The sequence below is a fragment of the Mytilus trossulus genome, chromosome 4 (genome assembly GCF_036588685.1).
Source record: "Mytilus trossulus isolate FHL-02 chromosome 4, PNRI_Mtr1.1.1.hap1, whole genome shotgun sequence".
NCBI lineage: Eukaryota > Metazoa > Mollusca > Bivalvia > Mytilida > Mytilidae > Mytilus > Mytilus trossulus.
In genome coordinates this window covers 67,913,601-67,933,523 of record NC_086376.1, presented here as the reverse complement: position 1 = coordinate 67,933,523, position 19,923 = coordinate 67,913,601, and the positions used below count along the sequence as shown (strand labels likewise).

General features: G+C 32.4%; 1 protein-coding gene across 14 annotated transcripts in view; it reads left to right on the top strand.

Annotated features, from left to right (window-relative positions):
- The window catches only part of LOC134715814 (uncharacterized), a 58,520-nt gene that overhangs the window by 18,054 nt on the left and 20,543 nt on the right, over window positions 1–19,923 (top strand). For 11 of the 14 annotated variants that reach the window (XM_063578291.1, XM_063578286.1, XM_063578282.1 and 8 more), the window contains 2 exons: window positions 11,667–11,792; window positions 18,104–18,194. In XM_063578291.1, the coding sequence (XP_063434361.1) occupies window positions 18,192–18,194 (3 nt within the window). In that variant the 5' untranslated portion in view covers window positions 11,667–11,792; window positions 18,104–18,191. Of the gene's footprint in view, window positions 1–11,666; window positions 11,793–18,103; window positions 18,195–18,378; window positions 18,601–19,923 lie in introns of those variants that run through there. The other 3 variants (XM_063578285.1, XM_063578294.1, XM_063578293.1) reach the window with 3 other exon arrangements.

Here is a 19,923-nt window from a genome sequence, read left to right as displayed (position 1 = left end):
GATCAGCAAATTAAGATTTTACAAATAGGTGAAATTTACTGATTTTGTAGATTGATTTTTATAAGAGATAAAAAGAAACTTTAAACATAAAAAATAATCAGCAAGATTAGATCTACAAATTGGTGAAATAAACTGAATTTGTGGAATGATTCATATAGGAGTCACTGCCCCCTTAATTGACAAATTTTACCAAAGAGTTTTGAAGACTGAACATACATATATACAATCAAACATATTACTAATAATTCCAATAAAATGCACCAAAAAAATCTGTCGAGGTTAATAATAAAAAAATTCACCATTTGCACAATTATTTTGTCTCAGCTGAAAAGCATACTACTGAAGTAATGAAAATAAAAGGGGGAGGGGGGGGGGTCCCAACACAGGATAAAAAGGGGGGGGGGGGGGGGTCCAACCACATGACCCCATTCAAATGCATTGATAGTCCCAAAAAAAGGGGGGGTCAAACCACATGACCCCATTCAAATGCATTGATAGTCCCAGAAAAGGGGGGTCCAACCACATGACCCCATTCAAATGCATTGATAGTCCAAAAAAAAAGGGGGGGGGTTCCAACCCTGGATACGCCAATGGGACTTAGTCTCTTGTTTGGTATGGAATAAAGACTTTTTTTATAATTGTTTGAATAGGTCTGACAGAAACTTGTTCTGAAGCAAGTTATTATCAACACCCCAATCAAATAAATTTTCTGAGGTCATGTTTTATTTACCTATAGTTAATTGGTTGATAAACTGGTTGTCAGTTATTATTATTGCAGCTAGTTTTATGTCTGCAGATAGGGCAGACATTTTGTATGTTTTATGTCCAGTTCATGTTATATATTACTCTGCAACAAAGACATAATTTGCATATATCGTGAATAAAACAAAGCTGTTATTTGTTTTAAAAAAAAAGGTATACATATCAATTTATTTTTAGAGAGGCTTTGATAGAGGATGAAAGAATAATTATTTTCATTAAGGGCATATCCAACAGTTTATTTCTGACGGTGAGAATTTTTTCCCTTTAAGATATATTATTCTTTAATTGACAGAGAATCGAATTTTGCCCCAAAAAATATATGTTGTCGATTTCGTTTTTGCAAAAAATGCTGCTGAAAATTGAACATTTTTGGAATTTTGGAGTAAAAAACGTTTTTTATTTTCAAAAATTAAATATGATTTTTTAATCAAAATATACTTATATAATTGGGCTCAAATTGAAGCAAAATAATTCAAGATGGTTAGAAAAATCTAACTTGACCATTTAAAGAATTAATTCTTACTCAAATAAAGCCAAAAACGTCATGGTTACCCCCAAAAACGGTAAGAAATGAACATTTGAAATGCACATTTTAGAATTTTTTAAATATTTCTAACGGTGTCGATTTGACCAAAGTAAGATATGTTATTCTTTGAAAAAAATGGAACGTCATAACGTTTTGAAAAATATTTGTCACGGTACTCGTTTTTGAGAAAAATCGAGTAATATCATACTGTTTACTCAATCCCTTCCGTAAGCCTCACAAATTGCGCCAAAAATAAGACGTTTCGGAACGTAACGTTATAGTTCCCGCTAATTTTTCATAGGCAGTGCGACGGTGTTGCAGACAAATGTATTTTTACACTGTGACTTTGTTGGATAGTTGTCTCGACAGCAGTCATGTTGCCTCTTCTTCTTTATAATGGACCAGTATATGAACGAGATAATAATTCAGTTAGCTCTACTATAGTGTTCGTCAAAATTGTGAAACCCGGGTGTGAAACATGCAAACCATTAACCCGAATAATTCAGTCGTTATATTCCGCTGATCTACGATTACTACCTAGCAAGTAGGAGAGATCGATTACGGGGAGGTACTGACTTATTCGGTTTAGCAAACCATGGAATACTAGTAACAAACTATTAAAATAGTCCCCGGCTATCGTATACGGTATTTCATACCTCTTTTACAACAAACGAATTACACGTTAGAAGTCCGTTTCTGTGTGTCGGTCTATAGTACAAAGCAGGGTTAATTTTCATATTATATTTACATTTGATGTTTTTCATTTAATATGCCACTTGACGTCCGTCGTCATTATTTATTTTACCGTTACTTTACAAAGAAGTGATTGTCTTACACTGATTTACATTACACTGTCTATATAATTTCACATATCGAAATCAATAAAGAGCACGTGAAATTTTGCAACCAAACACTTGTCTAAAATCTCACCCACTCCGTATTATTTCCTGTTGCAGTTTTGGCTCTTTCTCTTTACAGGCTTCTAGCTATAACAAAAATCTGTATGTTGACTCTTAGTGTTTTGAATTATATGTGTCGTTGGTTTGCTGACGTATTAATGTATACCTTTAAAATCTTTATCATTAAAAATGGATTGATTGGGTATAGAAATATTCCGTCTCTGGACTGCTCCTGTCCGACAGTTACGTGTATATATTTGCTAAAATTGGGTGCGGCCGTTTAGCTGCTCGGATGTATAAATTTGCAGCATCATTTAGTCGAAATAAAAATGTAATATCAGATGCATAGAGTAAGGAGAGTTTCGCGCTATCTATACGCTAAAATACCATCTAAATAAATGATTGAGGGATAAAGGAACTTCGAATAAAATCTATAAACAACAACAAAGGTCAGATGAAAATTGAAGTTGCGCCTTTTGCAGTTGTAGATGAAAATATACTTTGATGAACAAAACAGATCAGTTTGACATTAACTTGAGCATAAACAAAACGACCGAAAAATGTTGAATTTTAAAATAAATTGTGGACATTTTTTCGTGTGTTTTTGCTTTTATGACATATTTACTATAATGTATATATTAAGTATATGAAATTGAAACTGTGACAGTATTTTTTTCACCTAAACGAGCCTGACTGCCGTGGTATTACGCTTCAATATATGAGTTATTGCATATATACACAATGGAAATTGTTTTCTGTTCTACTGCCCTCTACATAGTTTGGCTGTATACAATGTAACCACTGATGTAGACTACTAGAGTAGGGCGCTCATATTCGCCGTGGACACAATTACACCGTTTTATAATTTTATATATATAAGGTGTAAAAACTTCAAAGGATGGTTGAAATGGAAGAAATATGCCGATAAATTATATTTTTAAAACAAATATGGTTATTTTTGAAAATGAGACATAATTTCGGAACTAACCGCAAAGGACCGAAAAACGGACATCGATTTACAGCCAATTTCCTGAATGAAAAAAAAATTCAAAGAAATATTTCTTAGTTATTTTCTTGACTGATTGCCCAAAATTTCATTTTTTTACACCTTTCAAATGTCTGCTATTCATCTATAATGAAATTTATTTGATAAATATTGTTTAAAGCTGCAGTTATTTGGTTTAAAATAGATATGCAAAAACGGCGAATATGTGTCCCCCGTTGACAAAAAATCAGGAAACACCCTTTAATCACACTTTTTAGATGATTTTTCTCAAAACAAACACGTTTTCAAGCTAAGAATAATTTGCATTTGAAGTTATTTTCATATAGAAATATCAGTATACTTCAAAAACATAAAGACCTGAACATAAACTGAAGAAAACATGGAAAGATATGGCGAAATTGAGCACCCCACTCTATATTATTATTGATTATTCAAAAAAGTGATTTCAAAGAGAAAGATGCGGAAAGAAATTCTAAAATTTTCGTTTTGAAATAAGATATAAAATAAAAATAAAAAACTGGAACACTGTTTGATACAATTATCAGTTGAGAACTAATGATTATGCATCACTATATGAAACTGATGAATTGATTGCTGCCGTGCTCCAGTGGCAAATATATCACGCATATCTACGACGAGGCGAGAGTGGATCGATTGATACATTATCAAGATATAAAGAGTGTTCTAGCGGTAAAACGTATGCCGTACTAGATAAAGTTGAATGATGATCAAAATTGTGAGTAAAGCTATTAGCCCCCCCCCCCCTTTTTGAATTATGGTATTTTGTCAAAGGCTGTTTTTTTTTCCATCATGTTATGGACCTACTGACTGAAAAGGGCGTGTCTAATTAGTAAAGACACCTACACTGGTTTTTTTGTGTTTTATTTTTAAATTAAATTTGTTTCCTCATACATAAGTAAACACCAACATCGTCGGATATTTTCTACTTGTATGTCAGTGTATATATTACAATGTTTTCCTATTTCAATATTTTTTTATTACTGTGTCATCTTTTGTTTTACATTGTTTACCGGTTAAAGTTCATATTCATTTAAAGAGCGTATATCTATTAGCACTTCAACGCAAAGCTAGATGCATGATAAATGCTATTTTACGCCGTATTTTTTTTTCTCAAGAAACCTTTTTTTCATCTTTCTCAAGTAAAACCAAACTTTAAGTTTTCTATCCTGAATGACAAAATCTCGGAAAAAGTTGATAAAGAACTAATAACAATTTGTGTTACTTTCTTATGCAATAATAAATCATTATGCATTTGCTTTCGTTGTTTTCTACTGTATTGAAGATAATTTAATAAAACGGAAACTTAAGTGAGTATGGTCTAGTAATGATTAAGATAATTGCAGTTCTTTTATAATAGACCAAATGGACAAAGATATCTTTTAGTTTTGAATTCTAGTTCTGCTAATATTCTGTATGATTTTTTTGCCGATTCCCGCCGTGTCATTTCCAATGAGGAAAGAAACCGCTCTTTCCAAACGGCCATTATGACGTCGTTGAAACACCGTGAAATTACGGGAAACAATAGACGACGTTTACGTTTGTTATTACCTCCCCTGAAACTGTTGGATATGCCCTTAAATGCTTTAGAGTTCCAGGCTATATAAGGTTATTAATGGCTGTTACTTGGATGGAGAGTTGTCTCATTTGCACTTATACCACATCTTCCTATATCTATTATATTGTTAATACACCAATTATTAAAGACGAGACTAAGAACATTAATCTGATTTGACATTATTAACCTAACAACACAAGTACACAAATAACAAAAAGACATTTTAAAGTTCTCCACATCATTAGTCATGGCACACAGTCCAAGCAAGTTCCTCAATTGACTGACATTACTAATGAATGAAATTATGTAACGAGTAAGATCTTATTTATATCAATGAATGAAAGACAGAATAAACAGATGATTTTTTTTACTGGATGGGCATACAGATTTTGAATTTCTTAACTAGTTTTCATAGTCCTATATATTGGGTCTTGAAGAAAAAAATATTGCAGTTAAAAAAAAGAACCAACAATTATCTCTTTTTCATATGAGGAAAGAACATCCACAATCTTACCATCTTATCGATGTATTGGCTCATATAAGTCCAGTCAATCTAATTTTGAACCTCAAACTAATTGCAACAAAATGTTTTAGTTCTAATCTAATTTAGCATTAAGCCTCAAATATACAGAAAGTCCCATAAAATCTTACTTAACGAAAACTCAAAATTAGCATTTCTAATTTCTAATGGAAATTAACATTGGAAAGGGAGATAACTGCAAAAAGTAGTCTTTTTTTTCATTTTTGGGTTGATTTTTTTTTTAAATCTTTGTAAAGTATGATACTTTGATTGGGTTATAAGTTCGTATTTGATTATATTATATAATCCTCTACTCATGAAATGTTTTGTTTTGAGATGGCATGACATTTGCTGTTTGTTTACATCACAAAGAAATTAAACATTTATTGAACCTCATCAGAAAATGTGTTTATCAACATGTAGAATTAACCCTTTATATTAAAGAGATAAAACTATAAATTCAGATGTGATCTTTGGGAGTGGGGGGGGGGGGAAGGGTTGGAGTGGTCCTGATCCTGAAATCCTGGGCTTAGAAACATGAAATCCTGAGGTGCCGAACTTTAGAAAATTTAAATCCTGACATCATGAAATTCGAAAAAAAGAATTCCAGGATCCCGAAATCCAGAGCTTAAAGACACTCGATTATGGAGTCCGGATAAAGGTCCCTCCCTCCTCATCTTTGCATGTTATAATAATATAGGATTGAAGAAATCACTACTGATATATACAAAGTTTGATTTAATTGAAAGTATGTGGGAGTTTTCTTGGTTGACTGTTAATTTTTCTAAATGAAAAATCATACTCTACATTATACTACAGTCATTATACTACTGAGCCTCGATTGTCATGAAAGCTAGGGAAATCATCGAAAAATTTAAAGTACTCTTCAACTAGGGAAGAAGTAAAATGATATATTTGAAAATATTCAAAACCTTTAACTCTCTAGTTTGCCATATGACTTAATTGAATAAGCTAGGAAAAGTGTATAGATTAGATTAAATATTGACAGTTTAATTTCAATGGTACAAGTAGAGAAAAGGGTAAAGACATTATAGTTTTGTTTGTATGTTTATCCCTAGTTAAAATCTGTTTACTTTCTAATTGAAACCAGTTTTTTTACTTTTAAGAATTTGGTATTTTCAATTTATAATATTATTATGAATATGAATATCAATTTCCCAGATTACTCTGGCCTGAAAGGTTGTATAGTTTTTCAATTACTTAGGTAAACTTGAGTCCATAGAAAAATTTCGGAAACTTTATTTTGTTGATAGGAGTCAGCGGGATATTTGTGATAGGTTAAATATTTCTATAAACAAGACACATATAGGTTAGAATTGAATTATCTTCATATACCATAACTAAACAAACATAGAAAAATATTTACAATGATAAAAACATGATATATATTCTTACTTTAATAGGATAGAAATTCTTTTTGAGACATGATCATGATGTAGGGTGTATTCTTTTTATCTATTGTTAATTGTTTAAATTCATGGGTTGGTGTAATTTGAATGTGTTGATTTTATATTGATAAAATTCAAAAAAATAAAATAAAAAAAATTAAGAAATTCTGGGGATTTCTAACGTGCATAAAGGTTATTACAACAAAGTCTGTGTCTGCATCACTACCAGATGAGGATTCTGCAGTTGAAACTTTTTTTTCTCAAATATAATTGTTGAAAAAAATTGCGTCACTACCAGTGCTCTTCCTACATGATATTGCCTCTGGTCTGTCTCAGTATAGGTCAGTGCAGCATACCAACTCTAATGTTTCTAGATAAATTAAGGCATCATATAATTTCTATACTCTATTTGCAAGTCACTGTAGGCACATCATCAATTATCTTTTTGTACACTTCTAATCACTACTAAGCTGTCTTTATAGGTGACTGTAGCATGTTACTTGATAAGTTAATGCAGGTTACTGCAGCATATCATCGCTTATCTTCCAAAACAGGAGGTGACAGCAGTATTTCACCTTTTATCATTGCAGCATTTCACTTCTGATCATGCAGTCTATATAGGTCACTGTAGTATTTCTCTTCTAATTAGTCTGTTAGATCACTGAAGTATTTCCCTTCTTACCTATCTCTACAGGTCACTATAGTATTTCTCTTTTGATCTGTCTGTTCAGGTTACTATTGTATTTCCATTCTAATCTGTCTGTATAGGAGGTCACTGTAGTATTTTCCTTTTAACCTGTCTTGTTAAGGTTACTGTAGTATTTTCCTTCTTATCTGTCTCTAAAGGTTACTTTAGTATTTCCCTTCTATTTTTTCTGTGTATGAGGTCTCCGCAGTATTTCCCTTCTAATCTGTCTGTTTAGGAGGTCACTGTAGTATTTCTCTTCTAATCTGTATTGTTAATGTCAGTGTAGTATTTCCCTTCTTATATGTCTGTATCGGTCACTGCAGTATTTCCCTTTTAATCTGTCTGGAAAGGTCACTGTAGTATTTCCCTTCTAATCTGACTGTTTAGGTCACTGTTGTATATCACCTCTGTAAAGGTCACTGCAGTATGAGAATTTCTCTTCTTATCTGTATAGGAGGTCACTGTAGTATTTCCCTTCTAATCTATATGTATAGGAGGTCACTGTAGTATTTCCCTTCTAATCTATCTGTATGTGAGGTTACTGTAGTATTTCCCTTCTAATCTATCTGTATAGGAGGTCACTGTTGTATATCACTGCAGTATGAGTATTTCCCTTCTAATCTGTCTGTATAGGAGGTCACTGTAGTATTTCCCTTCTAATCTATCTGTAAAGGAGGTCACTGTAGTATTTCCCTTCTAATCTATCTGTATAGGAGGTCACTGTAGTATTTCCCTTCTAATCTATCTGTATAGGAGGTCACTGTAGTATTTCCCTTCTAATCTATCTGTATAGGAGGTCACTGTAGTATTTCCCTTCTTATCTATCTGTATAGGAAGTCACTGTTGTATATCACTGCAGTATGAGTATTTCCCTTCTAATCTGCCTGTATACGAGGTCACTGTAGTATTTCCCTTCTAATCTATCTGTATAGGAGGTCACTGTAGTATTTCCCTTCTAATCTGTCTGTATAGGGGGTCACTGTAGTATTTCCCTTTTAATCTGTCTGTTTAGGTCACTTGTATGTCCATTGTGATATGTCTGTATAGGAAGTCACTGTAGTATTTCCCAACTAATCTGTCTGTATAGGTCACTGTAGTATTTCCCTTCTAATCTGTCTGTATAGGAGGTCACTGTAGTATTTCCCTTCTTATCTATCTGTATAGGAGGTCACTGATGTATATCACTGCAGTATGAGTATTTCCCTTCTAATCTGCCTGTATAGGAGGTCACTGTAGTAGTTCCCTTCTAATCTATCTGTATAGGAGGTCACTGTAGTATTTCCCTTCTAATCTGCCTGTATAGGAGGTCACTGTAGTATTTCCCATCTTATCTATCTGTATAGGAGGTCACTGTTGTATATCACTGCAGTATGAGTATTTCCCTTCTAATCTGCCTGTATAGGAGGTCACTGTAGTATTTCCCTTCTTATATATCTGTATAGGAGGTCACTGTTGTATATCACTGCAGTATGAGTATTTCCCTTCTCACCTGTCTGTATAAGAGGTCATTGTAGTATTTCCCTTCTAATCTGTCTGTATAGGGGGTCACTGTAGTATTTCCCTTCTAATCTATCTGTATAAGAGGTCATTGTAGTATTTCCCTTCTTATCTGTCTGTATAGGAGGTCACTGTAGTATTTCCCTTCTTATCTATCTGTATAAGAGGTCATTGTAGTATTTCCCTTCTTATCTGTCTGTATAGGAGGTCACTGTAGTATTTCCCTTCCAATCTATCTGTATAGGAGGTCACTGTAGTATTTCCCTTCTAATCTGTCTGTATAGGAGGTCACTGTAGTATTTCCCTTCTAATCTGTCCGTATAGGGGGTCACTGTAGTATTTCCCTTCTAATCTATCTGTATAAGAGGTCACTGTAGTATTTCCCTTCTAATCTGCCTGTATAGGAGGTCACTGTAGTATTTCCCTTCTAATCTATCTGTATAGGAGGTCACTGTAGTGTTTCCCTTCTAATCTATCTGTATAGGGGGTCACTGTAGTATTTCCCTTCTAATCTGCCTGTATAGGAGGTCACTGTAGTATTTCCCTTCTAATCTATCTGTATAGGAGGTCACTGTAGTGTTTCCCTTCTAATCTGTCTGTATAGGGGGTCACTGTAGTATTTCCCTTCTAATCTATCTGTATAAGAGGTCATTGTAGTATTTCCCTTCTTATCTGTCTGTATAGGAGGTCACTGTAGTATTTCCCTTCTAATCTATCTGTATAAGAGGTCCTTGTAGTATTTCCCTTCTTATCTGTCTGTATAGGAAGTCACTGTAGTATTTCCCTTCCAATCTATCTGTATAGAAGGTCACTGTAGTATTTCCCTTCTAATCTGTCTGTATAGGGGGTCACTGTAGTATTTCCCTTTTAATCTGTCTGTTTAGGTCACTTGTATGTCCATTGTGATATGTCTGTATAGGAAGTCACTGTAGTATTTCCCTTCTAATCTGCCTGTATAGGAGGTCACTGTAGTATTTCCCTTCTAATCTATCTGTATAGGGGGTCACTGTAGTATTTCCCTTCTAATCTGCCTGTATAGGAGGTCACTGTAGTATTTCCCTTCTAATCTATCTGTATAGGAGGTCACTGTAGTGTTTCCCTTCTTATCTGTCTGTATAGGAGGTCACTGTAGTATTTCCCTTCTAATCTATCTGTATAGGAGGTCACTGTAGTATTTCCCTTCTAATCTATCTGTATAGGAGGTCACTGTAGTGTTTCCCTTCTAATCTGTCTGTATAGGGGGTCACTGTAGTATTTCCCTTCCAATCTATCTGTATAGGAGGTCACTGTAGTATTTCCCTTCTAATCTGTCTGTATAGGAGGTCACTGTAGTATTTCCCTTCTAATCTATCTGTATGTGAGGTTACTGTAGTATTTCCCTTCTAATCTATCTGTATAGGAGGTCACTGTTGTATATCACTGCAGTATGAGTATTTCCCTTCTAATCTGTCTGTATAGGAGGTCACTGTAGTATTTCCCTTCTAATCTGTCTGTATAGGAGGTCACTGTAGTATTTCCCTTCTAATCTATCTGTATAGGAGGTCACTGTAGTATTTCCCTTCTAATCTATCTGTATAGGAGGTCACTGTAGTATTTCCCTTCTAATCTATCTGTATAGGAGGTCACTGTAGTATTTCCCTTCTTATCTATCTGTATAGGAGGTCACTGTTGTATATAACTGCAGTATGAGTATTTCCCTTCTAATCTGTCTATATAAGAGGTCATTGTAGTATTTCCCTTCTAATCTGTCTGTATAGGGGGTCACTGTAGTATTTCCCTTCTAATCTATCTGTATAAGAGGTCATTGTAGTATTTCCCTTCTAATCTGTCTGTATAGGAGGTCACTGTAGTATTTCCCTTCTAATCTGTCTGTATAGGGGGTCACTGTAGTATTTCCCTTTTAATCTGTCTGTTTAGGTCACTTGTATGTCCATTGTGATATGTCTGTATAGGAAGTCACTGTAGTATTTCCCAACTAATCTGTCTGTATAGGGCACTGTAGTGTTTCCCTTCTAATCTGTCTGTATAGGAGGTCACTGTAGTATTTCCCTTCTAATCTGTCTGTATAGGGGGTCACTGTAGTATTTCCCTTTTAATCTGTCTGTTTAGGTCACTTGTATGTCCATTGTGATATGTCTGTATAGGAGGTCACTGCAGTATTTTCCAACTAATCTGTCTGTATAGGTCACTGTAGTATTTACCTTCTATAGTCTGTCTGTAGGTCACTGTTGTATATCGCCTCTAATATGTCTGTAAAGCCCACTGCAGTTTTTCTCCTAATTATTGCAGCATTTCTCTTCTAGTCTGACAATACTATGCATTACAGATTTTGTGTTTAGTTGGATAATTGGGAACAAAATTTGGGTTGAAAACTTTTCGTGCTATAAACTTCAGCGTTTATCTTTAAATCTAAAAAATCTAAAAATCTTTAGTTTTCATTTTGTCTTTGATGCAATACTGTTCTCATTTCATTATGAATTTGACAAATAGACCTTGACTTGCTTATCATAAACTTTTAGTCTTACTTCAGATGTACTATTGCATTTCTTTAAAGTCATCACATTTCTAATAAGACCTTTCACTAACGGAAAAGTTGAAAAAAAATCAGTCCAAAGAACATGCATTTGACGTATAATCAGCCTACGATATAATGATTTTGCATTGTATATTGAACTATTTATATAACACGTAAATAGATCCTTTAAATAAGTTTTGCTGTAGAATCACTTTTCATATTTCACATTAAGATAAGATATTTTTCAAGCCATCGTTTTCTTTTTCAGATTGACGATGACCTTTGTCAGATGAAACCTGATTGTTGTCACTATTTACAAATTTCATTTGTTTGTTCCTGTGAAATCAACACCTTAACGAGTTTATTTACCACCTGTTCAGGTAAAAAGTCATAAGTAAGTCTTGTCTTTTGTACCAAATTGTTGTTTTCTTATTCATTTTTTATAATTCAAGGGCATGATTATTAATTTTCTTTTCAAATATTTGGCAATGACGAAAGTTGGATCTAGTTTTACTATTTGTAGAGACAAATATCTCACCTGATTTGAGAAATTCTTTTGATAATTTGTCCTGATTGATGCGGGTGGCTCATTAATCAAGCCTTGATACTTATTATGGGAAGTGTCACTTTCAAGATTAATATATTTGTACTTATACCTATATTTGTTCCACCCAAAATGTTTTGACCAGGGTGTCCAAATTTAATTGTTAAATATTTGTAAAAGGAATTTCATGTGGACTAGTCAATTTATCAAAATTATCGGGTGGATCCCTTATTTTGTAACTGGGTTTAAACTTTTTATTATAACTTATTGTATAAAGCTTTTATTATGTTATATTGTTCTGTTCAGAAACACATTTAAAATAAATTTGTGCATTTTTTCCAAATTGCAGGGTGTTTCCTTAATATTGTAACTGAGTACTTAAATTTTTATGAAGTTATGCTATGAACTGCTTTGTCATGAATTCATATTTCAAAAATTAATTTTTAGTCATGATAAATGCATATAATTTAACAATAAAAACATATTGTTAAAGTTTTCATTTCTCCAGCTTATTAATATTGCATTATACATAGACAGAGTTTATTTATTGTGGTTACAATATAAAATAAGGAGATCAACTCTTTTTTCATATGACTTGTTGCTGAAATTTTAGAGGCATAATTCAAATTATACACATGTCAAAATGAGCTATGTTTGCACACCTGGAAAATCAAATTCAAGAATTCCATTGACTTTGATTTATACCACTGCATTATGAACTCATTTGGAAGTTAGATAATGTAGAGGTCAGTTTGAGCATTGTACTTTTTACTTCTATCATCTTAAATCAGATTTTGTAGACTGTATTACCGCCTTTTTTACATGACCTCAGAAATTTTACCCTTCTATATCATTCAATCCTTTTAATTTACTTTTTTCATGTCAAAACATCTGTATAACGAAACTGAAACAAAAGTTGCTACAAACACTAGATGTATCTTTTAATAACATGATTGTTTTGGAGATCGTATATATGTTACGTTCTAATCGACAAAATTTTTCAGGCATGAACATGTGGTTTTTGATACATTCCATAAAAGTAACTCTATCTTCGTTAAAAATTATATGTTACAAGTCAGGCAAAGCTTTTCCGGTTTCTTTGCGTTTTTTAGGGGTAGACTATATATAGATTAAATACATCATGATATAGCAGGTGTCTTAATTTTTTTTTACAACATTTACCTATCATAACTATCCAATTGCATGTGAAAAATTGCAAGTAAATATGTTATAATGGGGAGGAGTGTGAACACATTAATCCACTAAAGTCTGTGCCAGTACCCAGGCTTATATGGATTATCCATTTTTCTACATATTAAAGTCGTAAAATATAGGCCGTGAGCTATAATGTGAACCTTTTTTGGTGAGTAAGTACAGCAATCCAAATCAAAAGCTTCACATTTTTGCGAGTGGCTATATAGGTAGAAAACTCGATAACCTGTTTATCTTTCTTTAACTGGTGGTTTCCCTCTCTATAAGACAGTGTTACACTTGAAGAAAGGAAGCTGGAGAACTTCTCATCAGACATTGTGACATAGTTGATAATATTTGCTTACATCTCAAAGCTGTGATACAAGAATTACTGAGCAACTAAGCAGGGTGATAGAATAACAACAACAACAAAATGTGAATAAAATATGTGACTTTCTAATGTTTTTGTCAGCAACATTGTATGAATTTGATATTTGGCATTATCTGATGCCAGATAACTAAAATGAGTACAGTTATTGAAACATTTATTGCAAAGTTTAGTAAAAGACTATATAGACAAGCATCTAAATTAACACACAATTTTTAATTTTAGTTTCTTGTGTATAATTCTAAGTTTAGTATGATGTCCATTACCACTGTACTGGTATACATATTTTTTAAGGGGCCAGCTGAAGGACACCTACGGGGGCGGGAGTTTCTCTCTACATTGAAGACACATTGGTGGCCTTCGGCTGTTGTCTGCTCTATGGTAGGGTTGTTGTCCCTTTGACTACATTCACATTTGCTTTCTGAATTTTATAAACACTAACTTTAAAAATGGGAAAAATATAAAACATCTCAAATGAATTTAGTTATTATTGCTCCATTGTCAAGTATTACATAATAAATCAGGAAGTGAACATATGTTGGCCTTATGTTAAATAAGATATAGGACATGGTAAATCAAAACTTATTCCTTAAAGGCCTTTACTAACTCTTCATTTAAATCTAAAAGATGAATTTGTTATGAGTCTAAATTGGAAATGAAGTTCTATTTTTCAGACTCATCATACTTGTAAAAGTTTTTTTGCTTTTACTATGGTAGTTTTGTATACAATTGAATTCCAAATGTCATAAATTTTCTTCTTTTTAGCTCACCTGGCCCGAAGGGCCAAGTGAGCTTTTCCCATCACTTTGCGTCCGGCGTCCGTCGTCGTCCGTCGTCCGTCGTCGTTGTTAACTTTTACAAAAATCTTCTCCTCTGAAACTACTGGGCCAAATTGAACCAAACTTAGCCACAATCATCATTGGGGTATCTAGTTTAAAAAATGTGTGGCGTGACCCGGTCAACCAACCAAGATGGCCGCCACGGCTAAAAATAGAACATAGGGGTAAAATGCAGTTTTTGGCTTATAACTCAAAAACCAAAGCATTTAGAGGAAATCTGACATGGGGTAAAAATGTTTATCAGGTCAAGATCTATCTGCCCTGAAATTTTCAGATGAATCGGTCAACCCGTTGTTGGGTTGCTGCCCCTGAATTGGTAATTTTGTGGAAATTTGGCAGTTTTTGGTTATTATCTTGAATATTATTATAGATAGAGATAAACTGTAAACAGCAATAATGTTTAGCAAAGTAGGATTTACTAATAAGTCAACATGACCGAAATGGTCAGTTGACCCGTTTAGGAGTTATTGCCCTTTATAGTCAATTTTTAACCATTTTTCGTAAATCTTAGTTATCTTTTACAAAAATCTTCTCCTCTGAAACTACTGGGCCAAATTAATCCAGACTTGGCAATAATCATCTTTGGGGTATCTAGTTTTAAAAATGTGTCCGGTGACCCGACTATCAAATCAAGATGGCTGCCACAGCTAAAAATAGAACATAGGGGTAAAATGCAGTTTTTGGCTTATAACTCAAAAACCAAAGCATTTAGAGCAAATCCAGCACGGGGTAAAATTATTAATCAGATCAAGATCTATCTGCCCTATAATTTTCAGATGAATCTGACAACCCATTGTTGGGTTGCTGCCCCTGAATCGGTAATTTTAAGGAAATTTTGCTGTTTTTGGTTATTATCTTAAATTTTATTATAGACAGAGATAAACTGTAAACAGCAATTATGTTCAGCAAAGTAAGATTTACAAATAAGTCAATATGACCGAAATGGTCAATTGACCCCCTAAGGAGTTATTGTCCTTTATAGTCAATTTTTGACAATTTTCATAAAATTTGTAAATTTTTATTAACATTTTCCACTGAAACTACTGGACCAAGTTCATTATAGATAGAGATAAATGTAAGCAGCAAGACTAGTAAAGTAAGATTTACAAACAAATCACCATCACCAAAACACAATTTTGTCATGAATCCATCTGCTTCCTTTGTTTATAATTCACATAGACCAAGGTGAGCGACACAGGCTCTTTGGAGCCTCTAGTTTACATAAGTGATAAAATAATATCTTAATTTAATCACTTTTTCATTTCTGCAATTTATTAATGTGCCATCAACATCATAAAAGTATACATAAAATGACTTTTTAAATAAACTCATTTTATCAGAAAATCTGAAAGTGCAGATAAATCCAAAAGTAACTTGAATAATGACAGGAGTTCATGCACCATATGCATTAAATGCATGTTTCCTATAATGCAACAGTATACCAATGTCAATGTGTTTATTGTAAGAATAGAGAAAAAACTTTAAGGAATATTAAATCTTCTGATAAAAAATAATTGTATTTGAATATAATAATTCAAAAGTGACAGTATCAAGACTAAGAGAGATGATGGAAGATTCATATTCCACCTAAAAATGAGACTTTTATACATCCCATAAAAACCATGATAAAAGATAGTGTGTTATTCAAATACAGTGTGAACATTTTATAAACATACATATTTTCAGCATGACTTGGACATACTATGAATTCCTTGTTTTATATAGGATGTGGAAATATGGTTTTCAGACACAATATATACTGACTGTAAACTCCTTGCACGGAAGCACCTGTTAAAATGAAGAGACTTGAACAGACTATGAATTCCTTGTTTTATATATGATGTGGAAATAGGGTTTTCAGACACAATATATACTGACTGTAAACACCTTGCACAGAAGCACCTATTAAAATTAAGAGACTTATGTGAACAGACTATGAATTTCTTGTTTTTATATGATGTAGAAATAGGGTTTTTAGACACAATTTATACTGACGTAAACACCTTGCACGGAAGCACCTGCTAAAATTAAGATAGGTTTGTGGTTGTAACACACAAAGTTATAATTGGTTATCTGATTTCATTGATTATAATTATGTAAAGAATTATATAAGTGACACAGCAATTATTGCAAGGATATGACATTAAGCTTTTTAACCTTTATTGGAGTTTTAAACAGTTAGGTTTTGTATCCCAAATTATACTTTTGACATGAAAAAAGATTTACATTTTTTTGTATTTGAAATGTCTAGTCAACATGGTCAAGAGATATTTGAACACATTGATTTGTTTGTATATCTAGAAGTATAAAAAATGTTTCAAACTAAATCCTATTTTTCAATTTTAAGAAGTCTGTGAAAAAAAGAATGTTTTGAAATAAGCTCAAAATTTATTTAGTGGTGAATTCCTTAACCACCCATAGATGTGTGTATGGCTAACACAGGTCCTTTCTGTAGGACTGTTAAAACCAAAACAGTATAATTGCAATTCCATTATACTTCCCATTGCATTGAGACAAGTATCAATTTAAAAAGACCAATAGATAACAATGGGAATCATTCCTTATATGTTATGATGCAGCCTTCAACAATGAGCAAAACCCATACCATGTAATAAGCTGTTAAAGGCCAAAGAATGAAAAAATGTGAAAAAAACCAACCCAAAAAACACCAGGTGATTACAGGTTCCTAGCTAGTTTACGGTAGGTACATAAATAATATGATGGGGGTTGAATGTGTTTTGGGGCACTCAAATAAGACATTAAGTAGATATAAGAAGATGTGGTATGAGAGCCAATGAGACAACTCTCCATCCAAGTCACAGTTTTTAAAAATAAACCATTATAAGTCAAAGTACGTTCTTCAGCACAGAGCCTGGCTCACATCAAAGAGCAAGCTATAACGACTCCAAAAATGACTAGTGTAAAACCATTCAAACACTGAAAACCAACTGTTTAATCTATATAAAAAACAAGAAACACTTATTATAAACCAGTATGAACTTATTTCATAAACGATTGTATCATAATTTTTAAGTAATAATTATGTGGAAATAAGGAAAGTTCATAGACTTTCTACATCTCTTGAGTAAAATGTTCCAATCTTGATTTTATCCAGACAAAGGTTTCTTGTGAGAGATAGAATAAAAATTACATCAGTAACAGTTGTAATAATGATAACCTATCGTGTGAATATCATCAGAAATGTATTTTTGATGATTTTTTTTTTTTCTGAACTAGAAATTTCTATCCATCATAACCTAGTTTAATGGTGTTACAGTTTGATTTAAACCACTCTGATATCATTTGAACTTTTACAATATTTAGGTGATACTATCATATGAAAACTTCAAATTTTCAAGTTTATATTTCCATGTTACATGTTTTTTTCCAAGAATCAGATCAAAATGTGTTTGAATGGAATGTAATGCATTTAATAGATATCATTTGTGGCTCATTTTCAAACAAACTGATCATACATGATAAAAAAGGTGAACTTGTTATCCGATCAAAATATTTTTGGTAGAGTCCCTTCCTACCCCCATGTGTGAAAAACAAAATAATTTCTTGATCTGAGTAACCTTCCTTCATTGTAAATTCATTGTAAAAGGTGGCTCCAGAAGTCTAAGTGACTCGTCAATTGAAGCATTCATAGGAAATATCCAAAATCTTCATTCAATAACTTTTTTGTTTGCTTGACTAATTTTTCAATTTCAACTTTTCTTCCATTTTTCATTTATTTGAAGGATAGAGAAAACATCCAAAGAAGAAGATTGTTTTTCAATGGCAGACTATTTTAGTCATGGAATCTGCAGTAGATAGATAAACACATTGATGGTATGTAGACTCCAGGCTTTATCTGTCCGATAGTTATCAGCTCAATTAAGTTTGTTGACTCGTCATTCATAAAACCGCAGGTAGACACTACTTATAGCTCCAAACAATTGGGTACCTTTAAAAAACGTCTCTTAACCAATGAAAATTCAGCTTTAATGTTAATGATATATCCACTTGTCAACACTTTAAGTGTGGAATATTAACTACTAAGGAGTACTTATTATTTTATTACATGACAGAGCTGAAAATAGTTTCACATCTTCAGAACAGATCATAGCATATTGATGTGCATGGATATATACAGGCTTAATAGATTAAACTTAAATAATTATTAGTGATAACTTTTAATTTAGGATTTACTATAACTCAAGCTATCAGTTGGACTTGATGTTAATTTATCCAATAGGTAAGTCTGTTTTTTTTTCGTTTTTTTTAAATACATAAGATGGAAGAAAATGATAAATTTGTGGGAAAGTCTGTTTAAAGATTTTGATATTTAGAATTTGGTTTCCCGAGATTGAAGAATTTTATCCAGGTGCCATTCTTATCCTGCTATAATATTAATGTAAAAGATGAAAGCAAAGTTTTACATGTTTACATTTTAAAGTATATATATCATTTGCTTATCAATCTGATAAACTCTCAATCAGATATTTTTTAATTCATGGTTAGCAGAATGAGAAGTTAACATTATCAAACCTAAACTGAACACCATTTTTAATACTAAAATTTCAGTAATTTTGGCAAATTTCTTAAATTCTAAATTTGTTGTATCTCATTTTGACATATTTTTTTGAAATTTAAGTTCATTTATTGGCAATTTAAATAAAAAATTAAGATCTAAAATAAGAAAAGAATTTGGGTTTGAACATTGTAATCATGATGAAAGTATTTTCAAGTAAAGCATACATATTTTTATTAAATCACAAAACAAAACTATATTTCATGTGAATAATAAAAGTTTATGAATGCCAGCAGCATGGTATTGTGCAGTTCGAGAGCTTTTGTGTATCATTAAAGCAATTTATTTTCAAATTCCTCCTTTAAATGAAATTAAACGTAACTTTAAAAATGCTGTAGTGACAAAATAAATAAAGTTTCACATGTAAATTGATTTCTTTTTGATGTGAAGCAGTACGGTGTAGTAAAATATACAGTTTAATTGTTCTCCATTCAATAAGTAATGTTGCACTGAATTGGTTAAAAATAATTATAGAGAGTGGTTGTAATTGATAGGTAAATATGCATCAATAATGCATCCACTGCACCTATAGTCTTTAATCTGCACCTGTCGAAAGTTAGTATAAAATAACAAATAGTTATATCATTTTAAAAGAAGGTGGTATTTTATATTTTTATCAAGTAGAAAATAACATGCCCTTATATGAAAGGTTAAGTGTTAATTCAACTTGATGCTATATATATGGATGGGTTTCTAGGTACAGATATTTAGTTAACACTTGTTTTGTATTCAGAATCTGACTGTACAAATTTGTTAAGAGGGAGTTAAAAGGACATAGCTATTGTCGTCTTCTTGAATAAATCTGGCACATGAAAGATGTTATGAATATGAAAATTAAAAATTATTGGTCAATTTTTTATCATAGATGTTAATTTTTTTGGAAGACTCATATTTCACAGTGAAATTCATTCTTCACACTTAAAGAGATATTCATATCTTTCTGTCACCAAGGTGTAAGGCTTTGAGTGTTGAAAAATTATACAAGGA